We start from the raw sequence: 22421 nt of genomic DNA, 5'->3' as shown, positions 1-22421 counted from the left end.
GCATGATTCCAAGTTAAGCTAATCACCTCCGTCTGCATATAGAGTCATAGAGTGATGCAACGTAGAAACTGGCCCTTCGGCCCAACTTGCCCACACTGGGCAACATATCCCAGCTACCCTAGTCTCACCTGCCCATGTTTGGCCCATATCATTCTCAACCTGTCCTGTCCATTTACCCGTCTAACTTTTTCTTGAACGTTGCGATAGTCCCTGCCTCAACTACTTCCTCTGGCAGCTTGTTCCATACACCCACCACTCTTTGTGAGATCCATACCTCCCCATTCCTTGCATGTCCGTGCACCCATCTGTTCCTCTAGTATCTGCCTCCACCACCATTCCTGGCAGCGCATCCTCCACTCTCTCTCCACACCCTCCTCCACTTTAAAAAAAAAAACTCACTCCGCACTTTTCCTTTAAACTTTGCCCCTCACATCTCAAAGCTGTGCCCTCTAGTCTTTGACATTTACATTGATGGGTCCCCACTGACTTGAGACAAGAGCATCCAATTAATCCAAGTCGCCTGCCTTCTGCTTGCAATCCTGCAAATTGATTATCCTTCAAAAACCCTTGAATGCTTCAATTCAATCTTTCCCCGCTACTGTCCAGCAGTTTAGTCCATTCTCGAACTACGGGCTGTGGAAAATTGTTTTCTTTCATGTCGCCTTTATGTGTTTTGTCATTCAATTTCCCTTTTATGTCCTGTAGTTCTTGACCTAGCTTCAAATGGGAACACTTTATCTCCATCATGTTTATAAATACTTTACTAGATCTGCTCTCTTCCAAATAGAACAATTCCTGCTGCTTCAACTTATACAAGGAGAGGATAGGACAGGTTTAGAGGGGTGTGGGCCAAACGCAGGCGGGTGGGACCAGTGTAGATGGGGCATGTATGTGTGGTATCTCAGCTGCACGGAGGCGGAGAGGAGAGCTCTTCAGCGCGTCGTCCACAGAGCGCAAAGGGTTATTGGGACACAGCTACCAGCCTTGGAGGGCATCTACCACACACGGTGCCTCAGGAAGGCCGTCAGCATCCATAAAGACTCCTCACACCCTTGTAATGGACTGTTCGAACTACTTCCCTCCGGCAGACGTTACAAGGCCTTCTACGCCCGAACCTCCAGACTCAGAAGCAGCTTCATTCCCAGAGCTATAGCGGCTCTGAACCGGCCCTGCTGAGTGCCCCCCCCCCCCCCCCCCCACCCCCACTGGACTGTCTCCCTCAGATGGGCACGTTGCACAGTTTATTTATTTTTTATTTGTTTGACCGGTTGGAAGCTGCATATTAAATCTCGTTGCATTAACGTGCAACGACAATAAAAGATATTATTATTATTATTATGTTGGCCAGTGTGGTCAAGTTGGACCGAGGGGCCTGTTTCTACGCTGTATCCCTCTATGACTCTATGAGGGAGCAATGGTGCATCAGGTAGTACTGCTGCCTCGTGGGTCCAGCGACTCGTGTTTGCTCCGGACTTCAGTTGCTGGGATTGTGGAGCCTTCACGTCCCCTCGTGATCATGTGGATTTCTTCAGTTAAGTGTAGAGACACAGCACAGAAACAGGCCCTTCGGCCCACCGAGTCCGCATCGACCAGCGATCCCCAAACATTAATTGAAACCGAAGATCATGTGGAGAGCGTACAAACAGACAGACAAGCGGACCCATAGTCAGGATCGAACCCGGGTCTCTGGCGCTGTGAGGCAGCAACTCTACCACTGCACCACCGTGCCACTGAAGGTTTCTGCCGGGTGATCGTGTTTCTTCTTAGATGCTACAGATTTGCGCGTTGGCAGTTTAATTTGGTTTATTTTAGTTTAGAGAAGCAGCGTGGAAGGAGGCCCTTAGGCCCACGAAGTCCCCACCGACCAGACATTATCTCTTTATCGCTTTCTATACACTAGTTCTATCCTACACCTAGGGCCAATTTACAGAAGCCCATTAACCTACAAACCTGTACGTCTTTGGAATGTGGGAGGAAGCCGGAGCACCCGGAGGAAACCCACGCAGGTCACGGGGAGAACATACAGACTCCATTCTGACAGCACCCGTAGTCAGGATTGAACCCGCGTCTCTGTCGCTGCAAGGCAGTGACTCTGCTGCTGCACCACCGTGCCGCACAAACGCTGAATTGCCCCTGCTATAGGTGGATGTCTGTAGAATCGGAGAAGGATTGATGTATGTGTGTGAGAATAGATTACAGTGAAATAAATGAGGCAATAGGTAGGACTGCTGGAAATATTCTAAGAGCCCTGGATTTGATGGATTGAATGGGCCCCATCTATGTAAGAAGAAAACCCTTGCATCTTCTCTCAAGAGTGCCATCCACAATTGCAGCTATGGCTGACCCATTGTCTTAAAGAGATTTAGCGTAACTTGCAGTCTCTTACACTCTTGTATCCCTTTTTATAAACTTCAGACTCCTGTAGGTTTATCAAATTACTTTCTCAACTTGCGCATGGAGTCGTACACTTGTCCAAGATGCCCAACTACACTAGTCACACCACCTGAGTTTGGCCCATATCCCTCTGCACCTTTCCATGTACCCATCCAAATGTCTTTTAAATATTGTGATAGCAGCTCTCTCAACTACCTCCTCCGGCAGCCCGCTTCATACACCTACTACATTTGGTGTTCCTTAGTTGCTCCTCGAGTCCCTATCAAATATTTTCCTTCTCGCCTGAACATGTTCACTGCCAAGGTACACAAAAATGCTGGAGAAACTCAGCGGGTGCAGCAGCATCCGTGGAGCGAAGGAAATAGGCAACGTTTCGGGCCAAAACCCTTCATCAGACTGCCAAGTTTTCTGCCAAGTTTTTTTCCCCACTATTGGCCAAAACCTGAGTATACTCAGGGTTGGCACTAAACAGTTTAAACCTTCGTCCTCTGGTCCCCGATTCTCCTACTCTTGGTGAAAGACTCTGTGCATTTACCATAATAATTCCTCTCATGAGGAATACACTTCTATAATACCATACCTCGTCCTTAGGCGCTCCAAGGAATAAAATCCTAGCCTGCTCAACTTCTCCCGATAGCTCAGGCCTTCCAATTCTGGTGACATCATCATAAATGTTCCCTGCACACTTTCCAGCTTAACAATATATTTCCTATAACACGGTGACTAAAAATTAAACACAATACTCTAAATGCAGCCTCATTAATGCCTTGTACAATTATAACATAGGACCCCAACTTTTATGCTCTATACCCTAAATGATGAAGACTAATGTACTGAGAGGCTTCCTGACTACCTTATTGGCCACTTTCAACAATTATGAGTTTATAGCTGCAGATATCTCTGCCTTTGTACCTCTTTTGGAGTTGATCCTCTAAGGCTTATTGTGCTGGGTGATCTTGATCTGAGATTATTAAATTATTTTATAACACTACATCTTGGTTGTAGGAGTTTTCCTCCTTGGATTGGCATGGGTAACTGTGTCTAGGAAGAGGTTGAGCACACAAAGACTTTATTCCTTGGAGCGCAGGAGGATGAGGAGTGATCTTAGAGAGGTGTATAAGATCATGAGAGGAATAGATTGGGTAAATGCACAGTCTTTTACCAAGAGTAGGGGAATCAAGAACCAGAGGATATAGGTTTAAGGTGATGGGGGAAATTTAATAGGAACCTGAGGGGCAACTTTTTTACACAAAGGGTGGTGGGTGTATGGAACGAACTGCCGGTGGAGGTAGTTGAGGCAGGTACTATCACAGTGTTTAAGAAACATTTAGACAGGTACATGGATAGAACAGGTTTATGAGGTATATGAGCCAAAGGTGGGACTAGTGTAGATGGGACATCTTGGCCGATGTGGGCACGTTGGGCCGAAGGGCCTGTTTCCACACTGTAAGACTCTATGAATCTATGAGAGGAATAAATGCACAAAGTCTTTTCTCCAGAGTAGAAGAATCAAGAACCAGTGGACCTACGTTTAAGGTGAAGGGGAAAGATTTAATAGGAATCCGAGGGGTAGCTTTTTTATACAAAGGGTGCTGGGTGTATGAAACGAGCTGCCAGAGGAGGTAGTTGGGGCAGGTACTATCAGGACATTTCAAAAACATTTGGACAGGTTCATGGATAGGGTGGGTTTAGAGGGATATGGGCCAAAGGAAGGCAGGTGGGATGAATGTAGGTGGGGCATGTTGGTTGGTGTGGGCAAGTTGGGCCGGCGAGCAAGTTTCTACACTGTATGATTCTTTCACTCACCTTAAACCTTTTCCCTCTGGTATTTAATGCTTCCATCCTGGTGAAAAGATGTCTACCCTATCTATGCCCCTTATGATTTCATATACTTCTATTGGATCTCCTCACAACCTTGGGCATTCCAGAGAAAACAGAGAAAAAGTTGATGCAACCTCTCACTGAGGCCAATGGCCCATAATCCAAGTATAATTCAGGTAAATGTTAGGGGAATGACACCTTCCTAGTATCATTACTCCAACAGAGTCATAAGAGTTATGCAGCTTTGAAAAAGGCCCCTCGGCCTAATTTGCCCACATTTATCAACACATCTCGTCGACATTAGTGGTGGCATGGTGGTGTAGCGGTAGAGTTGTTGCCTTACAGTGTCAGAGACCCAGGTTCAATCTTGGCCATGTCTGCAGTCTGTACGGAGTTTGTACCTTCTCGCTGTGACCCGTGTGGGTTTTCTCCGGGTGCCCCAGATTCCTCCCACACTCCAAAGATGTGCAGGTTTGTAGGTTAATTGGCTTCGGTAGAAGTTGTAAATTGGCCTTAGTGTGGGTGTCGGGTAGTGCTAGCATGCACGATGACCCCTGGACAGCTTGGATGAGTGGGCAGATGTAAGGCAGATGCAATTTAGTGTGGATAAATGTGAGGTTATCCACTTTAGTACAAAAAACAGGAAGGAAGATTACTATCTAAATGGTGTCAAGTTGGGAAAAGGGGAAGTACAACGGGCTCTGGGGGTCCTTGTTCATCTGTCAATGAAAGAAAGTCATGAAGGTTGGTCAAGAAGGTTCAATTGTTAGGTATTAATGGTGGAGTAGCAAGATGGATTCAACAGTGGGAGATGCCAGAGAGTAATGGTGGATGGCTGTTTGTCAGGTTGGAGGCTGGTGACTAGTGGGGTGCCACAGGGATCTGTGTTGGGTCCACTGTTGTTTGTCATGTACATCAATGATCTGGATGATGGTGTGGTAAATTGGATTAGTAAGTATGCAGATGATACTAAGATATGTGGGGTTGTGGATAATGAAGTAGATTTGCAAAGTCTACAGAGAGATTTATGCCAGTTGGAAGAGTGGGCTGAAAGATGGCAGATGGAGTTTAATGCTGATAAGTGTGAGGTGCTACATCTTGGCAGGACAAATCAAAATAGGACGTACATGGTAAATGGTAGTGAGTTGAGGAATGCAGTTGAACAGAGGGATCTAGGAATAACTGTGCACAGTTCCCTGAAGGTGGAATCTCATGTAGATAGGGTGGTAAATAAAGCTTTTCGGGTGTGCTGGTCTTTATAAATCAGGGCATTGAGTATAGAAGTTGGGATGTAATGTTAAAATTGTACAAGGCATTGGTGAGGCCAATTCTGGAGTATGGTGTACAATTTTGGTCGCCTAATTATAGGAAAGATGTCAACAAAATAGAGAGAGTACAGAGGAGATTTACTAGAATGTTGCCTGGGTTTCAGCAACTAAGTTACAGAGAAAGGTTGAACAAGTTAGGTCTTTATTCTTTGGAGCGCAGCAGGTTAAGGGGGGACTTTTTTAGAGGTCTTTAAAATGATGACAGGGATAGACAGAGTTGATGTGGATAAGCATTTCCCATTGAGAGTAGGGAAGATTCTAACAAGAGGACATGTCTTGAGAATTAAGGTACAGAAGTTTTGGGGTAACATGAGGGGGAACTTCTTTACTCGGAGAGTGGTAGCTGTGTGGAATGAGCTTCCAATGGAAGTGGTGGAGGTAGGTTCGAATTTATCATTTAAAAATAAATTGGATCGGTATATGGACGGGAAAGGAATGGAGGGTTATGGTCTGAGTGCAGGTAGATGGGACTAGGGGAGAATACGTGTTCGGCACGGACTAGAAGGGCCGAGTTGGCCTGTTTCCGTGCTGTAATTGTAATATGGCATGGTGGTGCAGGCTCGAAGGGCCGAATGGGCTACTCCTGCACCTATTGTCTATTGTCTATTGGTTGGTGCGGACTTGGTGGGCCAAAGGGCCTGTTTCCACGCTATATCTCTAAACTAAACTAAACTGAACTAGTCCCACCTGCCTGGCACTGAATGGTCCCAGAGCAATGGAAGGGCAAGGTTGTTTCAGTTGATGACACAGTGTTGGCATTGGCACTGTGGTGCTTGTTAGCGGCAGATGTCCTTCTGGAAGCAAGCTCTCTTGTTTAATTAATACGAGTTAATTACTCAAAGGCAACAAATCACCTGTTAATGGGCAAGTGGAAACAGTGTAAATGAAGCAGAACAAGCCTTATGTTCATTTGTTCTATATCTCTCGACATCACCATCCATACCTCTTGTTGCCCTTTCCCCCGACTCTAGTCTGGAGAAGGGTCCCGACCTAAAACAACACCCATTCCTTCTATCCAGAGGTGCTGCCTGTCCCGCTGAGTTACTCCAGTATTTCATAGAAACATAGAAACATAGAAAATAGGAGCAGGAGTAGGCCATTCGGCCCTTCGAGCCTGCACCGCCATTCAATATGATCATGGCTGATCATCCAACTCAGTATCATGTACCTGCCTTCTCTCCATTCCCCCTGATACCCTTTAGCCACAAGGGCCACATCTAACTCCCTCTTAAATATAGCCAATGAACCGGCCTCAACTACCTTCTGTGGCAGAGAATTCCAGAGATTCACCACTCCCTGTGTGAAAAATATTTTCCTCATCTCGGTCCTAAAAGATTTCCCCCTTATCCTTAAACTGTGGCCCCTTGTTCTGGAGTTTCCCAACATCGGGAACAATCTTCCTGCATCTAGCCTGTCCAACCCCGTAAGAATTTTATAAGTTTCTATAAGATCCCCCCTCAATCTTCTAAATTCTAGCGAGTACAAACCTAGTCTATCCAGTCTTTCTTCATATGAAAGTCCTGACATCCCAGGAATCAGCCTGATGAACCTTCTCTGTACTCCCTCTATGGCAAGAATGTCTTTCCTCAGATTTAGAAACCAAAACTGTACGCAATACTCCAGGTGTGGTCTCACCAAGACCCTGTACAACTGCAGTAGAACCTCCCTGCTCCTATACTCAAATCCTTTTGCTATGAATGCTAACATACCATTCGCTTACTTCACTGCCTGCTGCACCTGCATGCCTACTTTCAATGACTGGTGTACCATGACACCCAGGTCTTGTTACATCTCCCCTTTTCCTAATCGCCCACCATTTTGTGTCTATCTCTCAACCTTGTGTCTTTGTATGTAATCCTGACAGTCAAGCGAAGGTCGGGCGCGATTACATGCGTACGCACAGCCGTCTGGAGCGTGTGGCATCATTTGAAGATGGACACAAAGCTGGAGTAACTCAGCGGGCCCGACAGCATCTCTGGAGAGAAGCAATGGGTGACGTTTCATGTCGAGACTCTTCTTCAATCTTAAAAGAAGGGTCTTGACCCTAAACGTCACCCATTGCTTCTCTCCAGAGATGCTGTTGGTCCCGCTGAGTTACTCCTGCATTTTGTGTCTATCTTGAATTTTCTTGGCCCCGCTCTGGGAGTAGAAGTGGGGGCGGATCTGGACCGCAACGGCCGTGAGTCCCAGGCCGAGTTCGGCGATCGTTTGCCAGCTTCTGCTGCTGTTGGAGGTGAGACGTTGCGTCGCGCCATGGTCTTGGGCCTGTCCCACTTTGGCCGTCAGTTCCATGACAGGTCGTTGGTGCGCGAAGATTTCGCTCACTACAAAAAATTTCGGAGCCCCACGCGATGTCGCGCACAACTACATACCCCTCCACGCTTCTAAGTGGGACCGGCCCCGCGCGGACACACGATGCCCGTGCGCCTCAACGCGACCACGAGGTCGCGTAATTTGTGTTCCAAGGACAGGTAAGTGGGACAGGCCCTTTAGTGTGCGGTGATCGCTGATCGGCATGGACTTGTTGGGCCAAAGGGCCCGTTTCCATATTGTATCTTTAAACTAAACTAATCTAAACTAAACATCTTTCACTGAATTTCAACAGCTGGCTGCAAATGGCATTAGCCATAAAGTGTCAGGCTGAACTAATACCATGCTGTGATTTATATTTGAATTTCATGTCTTTAACATGATGGATAAAATCAGGTGTATATGCATTGGAAAGTCTTAAATTTGTCTTGCAAGTTATTCCATCTCAAGACCTCACTGTAATTATTGTAATAAATAATATAATCTCACCTTTATAAATGAACTCAGAACGTCAGACTTGGTACATGTGCTATTCATTACATGCTTCTCACAATAGTGCATTAAAAACAAGGCTTTCAATTTGATACACCAAAGTAAAGTACTTGACACGTTCAGAACACATTAGTTAAATTGGGTAGCCACTAGCAAATGTGTTGGAGAAAATACAGCGTTTATTATCACCTCCTTACCAACAGACTGTTGACGTATCATGAAGATTTGCTGGTGAGCTTCACAGTTGTTAATTAAGAGAAAATCACCTGAATAATTTGGCAGATGCGATGACTGATGTGCAAGGGAAACTCTTAAACATATATCTTGTGCGATATTTACATACAAATGAACCATTCTGGGTCCATTCTATCAACCATTCAACAACGAGAGAGCGGACCTGAGTTACTACGAATGTACTATATTCAGATTGATTACATATAAGTTCATAAGTGATAGGAGCAGAATTAGGGCATTCGATCCATCAAGCCTACTCTGCAATGCAACTCAATCCTATTCAATGCAATTTCTTGTTATGTAATTGGGATTGATACTGGTGCTAATCTAATGTATCACAGACATATTAATTGTAGAAAGATCCTTATTGAGATAGGACAGTGGTAAACTTAGTGCTTATTAAAAAATATTGCCAATGTGTAGGTGATGCTTCCACTATGCCACTGCATTGTCCTGTGTCAAACAATATTGGCGCTTTCTGCAAGCAGCCAGATTGCAATCACGAAGGTCCGTTTTCCACAACTGTTGTTATGGTCGCTTTCAAGAATGGTACAAATGTGCAACAGAAGGGGGAAGTCAAGCACCATATTAATCATATGTTAGCAGATAATGTAATTGGAGTTCATACCAACCCATGGGCATCCTTAATTGTTTTGCTAAAGAGTGAAGGTGTCAGTGCGAGTATTTATATTGAAGGCAGATAGCTAAGCCAAGTGACACACCGTGGCTCATTAACAAAAATGTATGACACGTTAAAGTTCTTCATAGATCACTGTTTTTTTCCGACATTTGACTTTGTTGATGGTTATTGGCAAAAGAAGTTGAACAAAACTGATGGTGTACATAAATTCCTGTCAAGTTCACATCTTTCATTAATTTGTTCTATATCTCTGTACATCGCCGTCTATATCTCTCCTTTCTCTTTCCCCTGACTCTCATTCTGAAGAAGAGTCCCGAAACATCCCCTATTCCTTTTCTCCAGAAATGCTGCCTGCCCCGCTGAGTTACCCCAGTTTTCTGTGTCTGCCTTAAGTTAAAGTCATGTTTAGTTTAGTTTAGTTTAGAGATACAGCGCAGAAACAGACACTTTGGCCCACCGATTCCATGCCGACCAGGGTTCCCTGTACAATACTAACACTATCCCTGCACACACTAGGGACAATTTCCTATTTTTACCGAAGCTAATTAATCTACAAACCTGTGCGTCTTTGGAGTGTGGGAGGAAAACAGAGCACCCGGAGAAAACTCACGTGGTCACAGGTGTAACGTTAAAACTCCATACAGACAGCACCGGTATTCAGGATCGAACCAGGGTCTCTGACGCTGTAAGGCAATAGCTCCACCGCTGCGCCACCGTGCCGCATGTTCTCACAGTAACATTTTCACCATTAATTCTTCAGTATAAAGAATGTGGCTTTCCATTTGGATTCGATACTTTGGCTCGATTATCATGCATTAAGTTGCACAAGACGTAGTGGTGAGGCCATGTTTGGCACATTGTGCTCAGCTTTGATCATCCTGCTACCAGAAGGGGGGAAAATCTGGAAAGAGTGTAGAGAAGATTTACCCGGGTGTTGCCAGGACTCGAGGCTCTAAGCTATGGGGAGAGGTTGAGCAAGCTAGGCCTTTATTCCTTGGAGCACAGGAGGCTGAGGGGTGATCTTATAGAGCTGTATAAAATCATAAGGGGAATACAAAGGGTGAATGCACAAAGTCTTATACCCATTGCAGACAGATCACGAACCAGTGGATATAGCTTTTAGGCGAGAGGGGAAAGATTGAATAGGAATCTGAGGGATAATGTTTTCACTGAGAGAGTGGTAGCTGCCAGAGTAGGTAGTTAAATTAGGTACTAGAATAGCATTTAAATGACAATTGGGCATCTAAATGGATATGAAAGCTTTAGGGCAAGGGACAATAACCTGGGGTAAATCTACCTCCAGGGGGTTAATTTCGTCTACCCAGGGGGTAAATTTGTTGATTCTGGATTTGTACATATTTTTTCTCATTGACCGACTGTGTTTGGTTCTGTTCATCATTAGTTATTCATAAATAAATGAAATAGCATTGTTATGTGCTATCAAAGTTGCCAGGGGTAAATGGGATGAAAAAGGTTGGGAACCTCTGGTTTAGGGAGATATGGGCTAAACACGGGCAAATAGGACTTGCTTAGATGGGGCGTCTTGCTGTGTTGAGCCGAGGGGGCTGTTCCCACGCTGTATGACTCCATGAAAACATTTACATGTTGTAAGCTTTGCCGGCCTTCAATATCATTGCTCTTGACTATATTTCTGAGTGAATGAATACTTTATTGCCAAGTCACTGTGAAATTCTTAGCTTGCATACCCAAGGTATACAAATAGTTGCCACATGAAGGGCATTATTAACATAAAGTTACAAAATATCCCGCGCTGAATCCCCCTTAGTTCTTTCCCCCCCACCTTCTTCGTTCGTTCGTTTGGCAGGCAGTGACTAGTGGGGTACCGCAAGGCTCAGTGCTGGGACCCCAGCTATTTACAATATATATTAATGATCTGGATGAGGGAATTGAAGGCAATATCTCCAAGTTTGCGGATGACACTAAGCTGGGGGGCAGTGTTAACTGTGAGGAGGATGCTAGGAGACTGCAAGGTGACTTGGATAGGCTGGGTGAGTGGGCAAATGTTTGGCAGATGCAGTATAATGTGGATAAATGTGAGGTTATCCATTTTGGTGGCAAAAACGGGAAAGCAGACTATTATCTAAATGGTGGCCGATCGGGAAAGGGGGAGATGCAGCGAGACCTGGGTGTCATGGTACACCAGTCATTGAAGGTAGGCATGCAGGTGCAGCAGGCAGTAAAGAAAGCGAATGGTATGTTAGCTTTCATTGCAAAAGGATTTGAGTATAGGAGCAGGGAGGTTCTACTGCAGTTGTACAGGGTATTGGTGAGACCACACCTGGAGTATTGCGTACAGTTTTGGTCTCCAAATCTGAGGAAGGACATTATTGCCATAGAGGGAGTGCAGAGATGGTTCACCAGACTGATTCCTGGGATGGCAGGACTGCCTTATGAAGAAAGACTGGATAGACTTGGTTTATACTCTCTAGAATTTAGGAGATTGAGAGGGGATCTTATAGAAACTTAAAAAATTCTTAAGGGGTTGGACAGGCTAGATGCAGGAAGATTGTTCCCGATGTTAGGGAAGTCCAGGACAAGGGGTCACAGCTTAAGGGGGAAATCCTTTAAAACCGAGATGAGAGGAACTTTTTTTCACACAGAGAGTGGTGAATCTCTGGAACTCTCTGCCACAGAGGGTAGTTGAGGCCAGTTCATTGGCTATATTTAAGAGGGAGTTAGATGTGGCCCTTGTGGCTAAGGGAATCCGGGGGTATGGAGAGAAGGCAGGTACGGGATACTGAGTTGGATGATCAGCCATGATCATATTGAATGGCGGTGCAGGCTCGAAGGGCCGAATGGCCTACTCCTGCACCTAATTTCTATGTTTCTGTTTCAAAGTCTGACTTTTCTTCATATTCAGCTGACCATTCCACTGTTTTGACCTCCAAAACATATTCACTCACAAAAAACAATATATATTTTCGGTTTATGTTTTTCTACAGTCATTGGAGTGATACAGTGTGGAAACAGGCCATTCAGCACTGGCCAACATGTCCCATCTACACTAGTCATTTGCCTGCATTTGGTCCAGATTCCTCCAAACTTGTTCTGTCCATGTACCTGTATGACATTTTCTTAAACGTTGGGATGGTCCCATCCTCAACTACCTCCTCTGGCACTCACCATCCTTTGTGTGAAAAGGTGACTGCTCAGATCCCTATTATGGAGTATGGAGAGAAGGCAGGTACGGGATACTGAGTTGGATGATCACCCATGATCATATTGAATGGCGGTGCAGGCTCGAAGGGCCGAATGGCCTACTCCTGCACCTATTTTCTATGTTTCTATGTTTCTAAATCTTTTCCTCTTTGCCTTGAACTTATGTCCTCCGGTCCTCGATTATCCTACTCTGGGAAAGAGGCTATACAATCTATTCCTCTCATGATTTTAGACAATAGACAATAGGTGCAGGAGTAGGCCATTCGGCCCTTCGAGCCAGCACCGCCATTCAATGTGATTATGGCTGATCATCCCCAATCAGTACCCCGTTCCTGCCTTCTCCCCATATCCCCTGACTCTGCTATTTTTAAGAGCCCTATCTAGCTCTCTCTAGAAAGCATCCAGAGAATCTGCCTCCACCGCTTGTACACCTCTTATACACCTCTCTAAGATCACCCCTCATCCTCTATCTTCAATCACTTCTACCTTACCCTCTCTCAACTACACCTTAGGTTTTTGCACTCGTACTACAGTTATTAATTCATTCAATTTTTCAAAATGATATACTACCTGTGTGTATCACATTTACGGGCCTGTTAAACCACTGCAAGGAACAATTTAGGAACAAAGAACTTCAGATGCTGATTTACAGAAAAAAGCACTGGAATTAGTTGGACAGGCAGCATCTCTGGAGAACATGGATAATTGATGCTTCAGATCGGAACCCTTCTTCAGACCCCGATCCATGTTCTCCAAGCATGACAAAGAAATGCTGGAGTAACTCAGCGGGACAGGCAACATCTCTGGAGAGAAGGAATGGGCGACGTTTCGGATTGAATCTCTTCTCAGTCTGAAAAAAGGGACTCGATTGAAGAAGGACCTTCAGCGAGTTGAAAATCACCCATTCCTTCTCTCGAGAGATTCTGCCTGTCCCGCTGATTTACTCCAGCATTTTGTGCAAATCTTTAGTGTAAACTTGCACATGGAAACGGAATCAAGGGATATGTGGACAAAGCAGGATGGGGTACTGATTTTGGATGATCAGCCATGATCATATTGAATGGCAGTGCTGGTTCGAAGGGCTGAATGGCCTACTCCTGCACCAATGTTTCTATGTTTCTATGCATCTGCATTTTCTACCTACATTTCTCCAGGGAAGCTGTCTGACCTGCTGATTTACTTTTCTTTTCTGCAAGTAAGAATTTCATTATCCAGTGATCAGTACGTATAATGACACGGCCATCGTAGAGTCTGTTCTCACCTTCTCCATCATGGTCTGGTTTGGCTCAGCCACCAAGCACGACACCTGGAGGCTGCAGCGAATCGTCCAATCAGCAGAGAAGGTTATTGGCTGCAACCCTCCCTCCAACTGTACACTGCAAGGGCCAGGAAGCGAGCGGGCAAGATCATCCCTGACACCTCCCTCCCTGGCCACAAACTCTTTGAATCACTTCCCTCTGGAAGGCGACTCCGGATTGTCAAAGCTGCCGCAGCCAGACATAAAAGCAGTTTTTATCCACGAGTAGTTGCTCTACTCAACAGCCAAAAATCTGTAGCCTCCCTTTGATCTGGTATTTTGTTGGTTTACATGCTTGATCAATGGCGTTTTATCATTAATGTTTTGTATCATTATTATTAATGTTTAGTGTTTTCTGAGTCATTCGTAACTGTCACTGTATGTCATGTTGTTACTTTTGGGCGGAGCACCAAGGCAAATTCCTTGTATGTGAATACTTGGCCAATAAACTTACTTACTTAAAAAACTGTTTAAAGGACATAATTAAAGCACCACAATCTCTTTGCTGTTTCAGGAGGTATTTTTGAGTCGGTGGAAAAAAGCCCATCTGGGGCAGAGGAACTCGCCTTTAAATTTGCTTTAAATACAATCAACCGAAACAGGACTCTGTTGCCGAACACAACATTGACCTACGACATCCAAAGGATAAATATTTACGACAGTTTTGAGGCATCCAGAAAAGGTAAAGTGCTCCATACTTTCTCCGGTTCATAAGACCTGGATAGATTTACCTGAAATACTCGGGTATTAGTCGAAGTTTTAGTCAGCAAATGCTATTGAATAAAATGTGCAGGAAGGAACTGCAGATTTAAACCGGAGATAAACACAAAAAGCTGGAGTAACTCAGCGGGACAGGCAGCGTCTCTGGAGAGAAGGAATGGGTGATGTTTCGGGTCGAGACCCTTCATCAAACTCGTTGGGGAAAAGGGAAACGAGAGATATAGACGATGATGTGGAGAGATAAAGAACATTGTATGAAAGATCTTAGTTACAGAGAAAGGTTGAACAAGTTAGGGCTTTATTCTTTGGAGCGCAGAAGGTTAAGGGGGGACTTGATAGAGGTCTTTAAAATGATGAGAGGGATAGACAGAGTTGACGTGGATAAGCTTTTCCCACTGAGAGGAGGGAAGATTCAAACAAGGGGACATGACTTGAGAATTAAGGGACAGAAGTTTAGGGGTAACATGAGGGGGAACTTCTTTACTCGGAGAGTGGTAGCTGTGTGGAATGAGCTTCCAGTGAAGGTGGTGGAGGCAGGTTCGTTTTTATCATTTAAAAATAAATTGGATAGTTATATGGACGGGAAGGGAATGGAGGGTTATGGTCTGAGCGCAGGTATATGGGACTAGGGGAGATTATGTGTTCGGCACGGACTAGAAGGGTTGAGATGGCCTGTTTCCGTGCTGTAATTGTATATGTTATATATGTTATATGCAAAAAAGTAACGATAGTAAAGGATATAAAATGCAGGCTATCTAAGAGCAAATTTTAATTTTGAAAGGACAAAGTACAACCTCATGGTATGAAAGAGTTGTGTCGCCTACTACACAACGGGATGAACTTACCTGCCATGATTAGTCCTGAGCCTTCTCTCTTTCGGCTATCTTTCCAGCAGCCCTCCCCCCTCACCCCTACAATCAGTTGGAAGAAGTATCCCGATCCAAAACATTATAGAACAGTAGAAAAATAGTTTCAGGAGTAGGCCATTCGGCCCTTCGAGCCAGCACTGCCATTCAATATGAACATGGCAGATCATCTAAAATCAGTAGGCCGTCCCTGTTATTTCCCCATATCCCTCGATTCCTTTCGCCCTAAGAGTTAAAACTAATTCTTTCCCACGATGGACACAAAATGCTGGAGTAACTCAGTGGGTCAGGAAGCATATCTGGAGAGAAACATAGAAAATAGGTGCAGGAGTAGGCCATTCGGCCCTTCGAGCCTGCACCGCCATTCAATATGATCATGGCTGATCATCCAACTCAGTATCCCGTACCTGCCTTCTCTCCATACCCCCTGATCCCTTTAGCCACAAGGGCCACATCTAATTTCCTCTTAAATATAGCCAATGAACTGGCCTCAACTATCCTCTATGGCAGAGAGTTCCACAGATTCACCACTCTCTGTGTGAAAAATGTTTTCTCATCTCGGTCCTAAAAGATTTCCCCCTTATCCTTAAACTGTGACCCCTTGTTCTGGACTTCCCCAACATCGGGAACAATCTTCCTGCAATCTTCCTAGCCTGTCCAACCCCTTAAGAATTTTGTAAGTTTCTATAAGATCCCCCCTTAATCTTCTAAATTCTAGCGAGTACAAGCCGAGTCTATCCAGTCTTTCTTCAAATGAAAGTCCTGACATCCCAGGAATCAGTCTGGTGAACCTTCTCTGTACTCCCTCTATGGCAAGAATGTCTTTCCTCAGATTAGGAGACCAAAACTGTACGCAATACTCCAGGTGTGGCCTCACCAAGACCCTGTACAACTGCAGTAGAACCTCCCTGCTCCTATACTCAAATCCTTTTGTTATGAGGTTCAGTTCAGTTACAGTGTATTAGAGTACATTTACTATATATTTCTTTCGCCCTCCTATTCTGGATGGGCATGATGGGCCGATGGGCCTGTTGTTGTGTGTTTACTATTCTAGTCTACTGGCGTTCCCTCGCCTTGTTATTGACATGATTATCCATCTCTTCTTCAGCTTGCGATCAGCTCTCTCTGGGAGTGGCGGCCATCTTTGGGCCTTCCCATAGTTCCTCAGCGAACGCAGTGCAGTCCATTTGCAACGCCCTTGGCGTCCCGCACATACAAACCCGGTGGAAGCATCAGGTCTCAGACAACAGGGATTCCTTCTACGTCAACCTGTACCCGGACTTCTCGTCCCTCAGTCAGGCCATCCTAGATCTGGTGCACTTCTTCAAATGGAAAACTGTCACTGTAGTCTACGATGACAGCACAGGTATGTGTGTGTGCACACAGAGTCCATAAGAACACTTAATAGTATGCATTTATGACATTGATTTCTATGTGTAGATATACGACGGCACAGTGGCGCAGTGGTAGAGTTGCTGCCTTCCAGCACCAAAGTCGTGGGTTCGATCCTGACCACGGGTGCCGTCTGAACGGAGTTTGTACATTTCATAGTTTTTAGTTTAGTTTAGTTTATTGTCACGTGTACCGAGGTACAATGAAAAGCTTTTGTTGCATGCGATCCAGTCAGCGGAAAGACTACACTTGATCACAATCTAGCCATCCACAGTGTACAGATACATGATAAAGGGAATTCCTGGGATCGTGTGGGTTTTCTGTGGGTGCTGTGGTCTCCTCCCACATTCCACAGGCATGCAGGTTTGTAGATTAATTTCTGTAAATTGTCTCGTGTATCTAGGATAGAACTAGCGTACGGGTGATGGTTGGTCACGTGGACTCAGTGGGCTGAAGGGCCTGTTTCCACGCTGCATCCCTAAACTAAACTAAATTATTCATCTTGTGTAAGCGTCGGTGAAATCTATGAAAGAGCCAAACTACTGGATTTAACTCAGCGAGTCAAGCAGTATCACTGGAGAACATGGATAGATGATGTTTCTGCTCAGGGCCCTTCTTCAAAAGGATAAAATCTACAAAGAATTGAAAATTTTGTTCTGAACACATTGTTGGTTTCTTTTCATGTATTTAGAAGTTTTGAAAGTTTTAATGTTCAAGAGTTCAAATGTATTCTTCGGAAATGAAACTATGGTGATTCATAGTTTGCGATCTTTACTTGTGTTCAGTGATACCAATAGACTTACAGTGCATTCAGAATGTATTCAGACCCCTTCACTTTTTCCACATTTTGTTACGTTACAGCCTTATTTATTTAATGGATTACATTTTTTTTTATCATCAATCTACACACAATACCCCAGAATGAAGAAGCGAAAACAGATGTTTAGAAATGTTTGCAAAGTATTTGATAAGGTCCCACGTAGGAGATTAGTGGGCAAAATTAGGGCACATGGTATTGGGGGTAGAGTGCTGACATGGATAGAAAATTGGTTGGCAGACAGGAAACAAAGAGCAGGGATTAATGGGTCCCTTTCAGAGTGGCAGGCAGCGATTTGTGGGGTACCGCAAGGCTCAGTGCTGGGACCGCAGCTACTTATAATATATAGTATATTAATGATTTAGATGAAGAGTTTACATGTAACATTGCAATGGTAAATTTGTATTGTATACATTGTAAATTTGCAGATGACACTAAGCAGGGTGGCAGTGTGAACTGAGGAGGATGCAGGGTGACTTGGGTGCATGGCAGATGCAGTTTAATGTGGATAAAAGTGAGGTTATCAACTTAGTAGCAAAACACAGGAAGGAAGATTATTACCTAAATGGTGTCAAGTTGGGAAAAGGGGAAGTCCAATGGGATCTGGGGGTCCTTGTTCATCAGTCAATGAAAGTATGCATGCAGGTACAGCAGGCAGTGAAGAAAGCAAATGGCATGTTGGCCTTCATAACAAGAGGAGTTGAGTATCGGAGCAAAGATGTCTTTCTGCAGTTGTACAGGGCCCTAGTGAGACCACAGCTGTAGTATTGTTTGCAGTTTTGGTCTCCAGATTTGTGGAAGGACATTCTTGCTATTGAGGGAGTGCAGCGTAGGTTCACAAGGTTAATTCCCGGGATGGAGGGACAGTCATATGCTGAGAGAATGGAGCAGCTGGGCTTGTATACTCTGAAATTTAGAAGGATGAGAGGGTGATCTTATTTAAACATTATTAAGGGTTTGGACACGCTAGAGGCAGGAAACATGTTCCCGATGTTGGGGGAGTCCAGAACCAGGGGCCACAGTTTAAGAATAAGGGATAAATCATTTAGAATGGAGATGAGGAAACACCTTTTCACACAGAGGGTTGTGAGTGTGGAATTCTCTGCCTCAAAGGGTGGCGGAGGCAGGTTCTCTGGATACTTTCAAGAGAGAGCTAGGTAGGGCTCTTGAAGATAGCGGAGTCAGGGGATATGGGGTGAAGGCAGGTACGGGGTACTGATTGTGGATGATCAGCCATGATCACAATGAATGGTGGTGCTGGCTTGTAGGGCCGAATGGCCTACTCCTGCCCCTTTGCTATGACACTCAAATTTGAGCTTAGGTTTGTCCTGTTTCCATTGATTATCCTTGAAATGTTTCTACGACTTGATTGGAGTCCACCGGTGGTAAACTAAATTGATTGGACATGATTTGGGACCTGACTATATAAGGTCCTACACTTGACAGTGCATATAAGATAAGATAAGATTCAATTTATTTGTTATTTGGACCCCTTGAGGTTCAAACAAAATGCCGTTTCTGCAGCCATACATTACAAACAAATAGACCCCAGACACACCATAATTTACATAAACCTCCATAACATTGCTGTGATGGAAGGCCAAAAAAACTTACCTCTCCACTGCACTCTCCCCCCCCCCGATGTCAGAGTCAAAGTCAAAGCCCCCGGCTGGCGATGGCGATTGTCCCGCGGCCATTAAAGCCACGCCGGGCGGTGCAAGGTCGCACACCGGGTTCTTGATGTTAGAGCCCCCGGCGGGCGCTCGCAGTCCCGCGGCCATTCCAAGCCGCGCGGGGCAAAAGGCTGTGAGGCCCCGCTCCAGGAGCTCTTCAACCCCGCAACTCGGGCGGGAGAGGTCGCCGTTGCGGGAGCACTGAAAAGCGGTCTCCCTCCAGGGACCCGCGGGCTCCCGGTGCCACCGTCCGCCAGACCCGCAGTTGCAGCCTCCGAATCTCCAGAGGTCGGGCCGCAGCTGTGCTCCACCACCGCTCCACCCGCTCCGGACTCGGCCAGCTCCGCGACGGTGAGGTGAGTCGTCGGCACCAGAGCCCCCGGTCTTACTGTTGGAGGCCGCTCCTCGTTGCAGCCCCAAAATGACAACGGAGACCCGAAAGAAAGGTCCACCGTGCAGGGAGAGATTAAAAGTTAACCCCACCCCCCCCCCCCCACACACACACACACCCCAACAAAAAATAACAAAAACTACATAAAAACATAGACAAAAAATAATAAAAACGCAGACGGGCTGCAGAGGCCGCTGCTGACGAGAGTTGCGCCGCCTATCAGAGCAAAAACAAGTCATGAAGATGATGGAATTGTCCTTAGACCTCCGACCAAACTGAGCAATCGGGAGAGAAGGGCCTTGGTCAGGGAGGTGACCAAGAACCCAATGGTCACTCTGACAGAGCTCCAGAGTTCCTCTGAGGAGATGGGAGAACCTTCCTGAAGGACAACTATATCTGTAGCACTCCACCAATCAGGCCTTTATGGTAGAGTGGCCAGACAGAAGCCACTCCTCAGTAAAAGGCCCATGACAACCCACTTGGAGTTTGCCAAAAGGCACCGAGAGGACTCTAAAGAATGAAACCAAAATTGAAACCAAGATTGAACTCTTTGGCCTGAATGCCAAGCATCACGTCTTGAGGAAACCAAGCACCGCTCATCACCTGGCCAATACCATACCTATGGTGAAGCATGGTGGTGGCAGCATCATGCTGTGGGGATGTTTTTCAGTGGCAGTAACTGAGAGAATAGTCAGGATCGAGGGAAAGATGAACGGAGCAAAGTACAATGAGACCCTTGATGAAAACCTCCTCTAGAACATTCAGGACCTCAGACTGGGGCGGAGGTTCACCTTCCAACAGGACAACGACCCTAAGCACACAGCCAAGACAACGTGGGAGTGGTTTTGTGACAAGTCTGTGAATGTCCAGCCCAGCCGGAGCCCGATCGAACCTGATCGAAAACCCTTGAATCTGATCGAACATCTCTGGTGGGACATGAAAATAGCTGTGCATCGACGCTCCACACCCAACCTCACAGAGCTTGAGAGGATCTGCAGAGAAGAACGGGAGAAATTACCCAAATACAAGTGTGCCAAGCTTGTAGCGACATACCCAAGAAGAGTTGAGGCTGTAATCGCTGCTAAAGGTGCCTCAACAAAGGACTGAGTAAAGGGTCTGAATACTTATGTAACTGTAATATTTCAGTTATTTCTTTTTAATTACTTTGCAAAAATTTCTAAACACTTATTTTCGCTTCTTCATTCTGGGGTATTGTGTGTAGATTGATGATAAAAGATCAGCCATGACTGAATGGTGAAGTAGACTTACAATAGGTACAGGAGTAGGCCATTCGGCCCTTCGAGCCAGCACTGCCATTCAATGTGATCGTGGCTGATCATCCACAATCAGTACCCCGTCCCTGCCTTCTCCCCATATCCCCTGACTCTGCTAACTTTAAGAGCCCTATCTAGTTCTCTCTTGAAAGTATCCAGAGAACCGGCCTCCACCGCCCTCTGAGGCAGAGAATTACACAGACTCCCAACTGTCTGTGAGAAACTTGATGGGCCGAATGGCCTAATTCTGCTCCGAGAACCTTCTTCTTCTTTTGCGTCCATCTTCCATGTTTCAAATGTTGGCCTCGCTGTCATCGTCCGTCCAGAAAAGGACGCAAACCTCCGGCGACAATCAGTGGGAGCCGTCACTTGTCGCAGTAGATGACGGTGGTAGCAGAATTAGCTCAGGATACTTCCAGTTTCCAACCCTGCGACATGCACACTTCTGCTATGGGGCTTCCTAGCCTAAGAACATCTCCCAAGTACTTCCCCTCTCAAGATTCAAGATTCAATTTAATTGTCATTTGGACCCCTTGAGGTCCAAACGAAATGCCGTTTCTGCAGCCATACATTACAAACAAATAGACTCAAGACACAACATAATTTACATAAACATCCTTCACATCGCTGTGATGGAAGGCCAAAAAAACTTATCTCTCCCCACGCCCCCTTCCCCCCCCCCCCCGATGTCAGAGTCAAAGTCAAAGCCCCCGGCTGGCGATGGCGATTGTCCCGGGAAATGAACCATTGCATTTGGCCACGCCGGGTGATGGTGCGAGGTCGCACACCCCGGGTCTATTTTTTAAAGCCCCAGGCGTGCGCAGAGTCCCGCGGCCATTCCAAGCCGCGCGGGGCGGTGATGTCAGGCCCCGCTCCAGGAGCTCTTCGACCCCGCAACTCGGGCGGGAGAAGTCGCCGTTGCGAGAGCCCTGAAAAGCGGTCTCCCTCCAGGGACCCGCGGGCTCCCGGTGCCGCCGTCCGCCAGACCCGCAGTTGCAGCCTCCGAATCTCTGGAGGTCGGGCCGCAGCAGCAGCAGCGCTCCACCACCGCTCCACCCGCTCTGGACTCGGCCAGCTCCACGACGGTAAGGTGAGTCATCGGCACCAGAGTCCCCGGTCTTCTCCGGTTGGAGGCTGCTCCTTGTTGCAGCCCCAACGACAACTGAGACCCGACAAGAAAAGGTCGGGTCTCCCGTGCAGGGAGAGATTTAAAAGTTACCCCCTCCCTCCCACCCCATCATCTCTCTGTGATGAACGTCAATTTCAAGAAGCCAACTTTTGTAACGTATAAAAACGTTTGGACGAACATTTTCAAAATGATCTCTAAAGCTATCGATAATCAATTGGACCTAAATCCAAAATTAATAATATTAGGATTATCAGAACATACCATAAACCTTACGAAAAGCTGGAGACACTTTCATGATTACAGTTTAATAACTCCAAAAAAATTAATACTTACATTTTGGGAAAAAAACAGCAACCCCCACAATTAAAATGTGCATTACGGAAATGAATGAGACCTTGCATTTGGAAAAAATAAGATTTGTCTTAATTGACAAACCAGAAATATTTTTTAAAATATGGTCTTA

General features: G+C 45.7%; 1 protein-coding gene across 2 annotated transcripts in view; it reads left to right on the top strand.

Annotated features, from left to right (window-relative positions):
* LOC129696915 (glutamate receptor ionotropic, kainate 2) overlaps window positions 1–22421 on the top strand; it is a 589849-nt gene that overhangs the window by 286539 nt on the left and 280889 nt on the right. For both annotated transcript variants that reach the window (XM_055635016.1, XM_055635015.1), the window contains exons 2-3: window positions 14211–14378; window positions 16391–16648. In XM_055635016.1, the coding sequence (XP_055490991.1) occupies window positions 14211–14378; window positions 16391–16648 (426 nt within the window). The remainder of the gene's footprint in view (window positions 1–14210; window positions 14379–16390; window positions 16649–22421) is intronic.

The sequence above is a fragment of the Leucoraja erinacea genome, chromosome 5 (assembly GCF_028641065.1).
Source record: "Leucoraja erinacea ecotype New England chromosome 5, Leri_hhj_1, whole genome shotgun sequence".
Lineage (NCBI taxonomy): Eukaryota > Metazoa > Chordata > Chondrichthyes > Rajiformes > Rajidae > Leucoraja > Leucoraja erinaceus.
The sequence above is the reverse complement of the archived record's forward strand: the minus strand, read 5'-3'. Positions and strand labels throughout refer to the sequence as shown.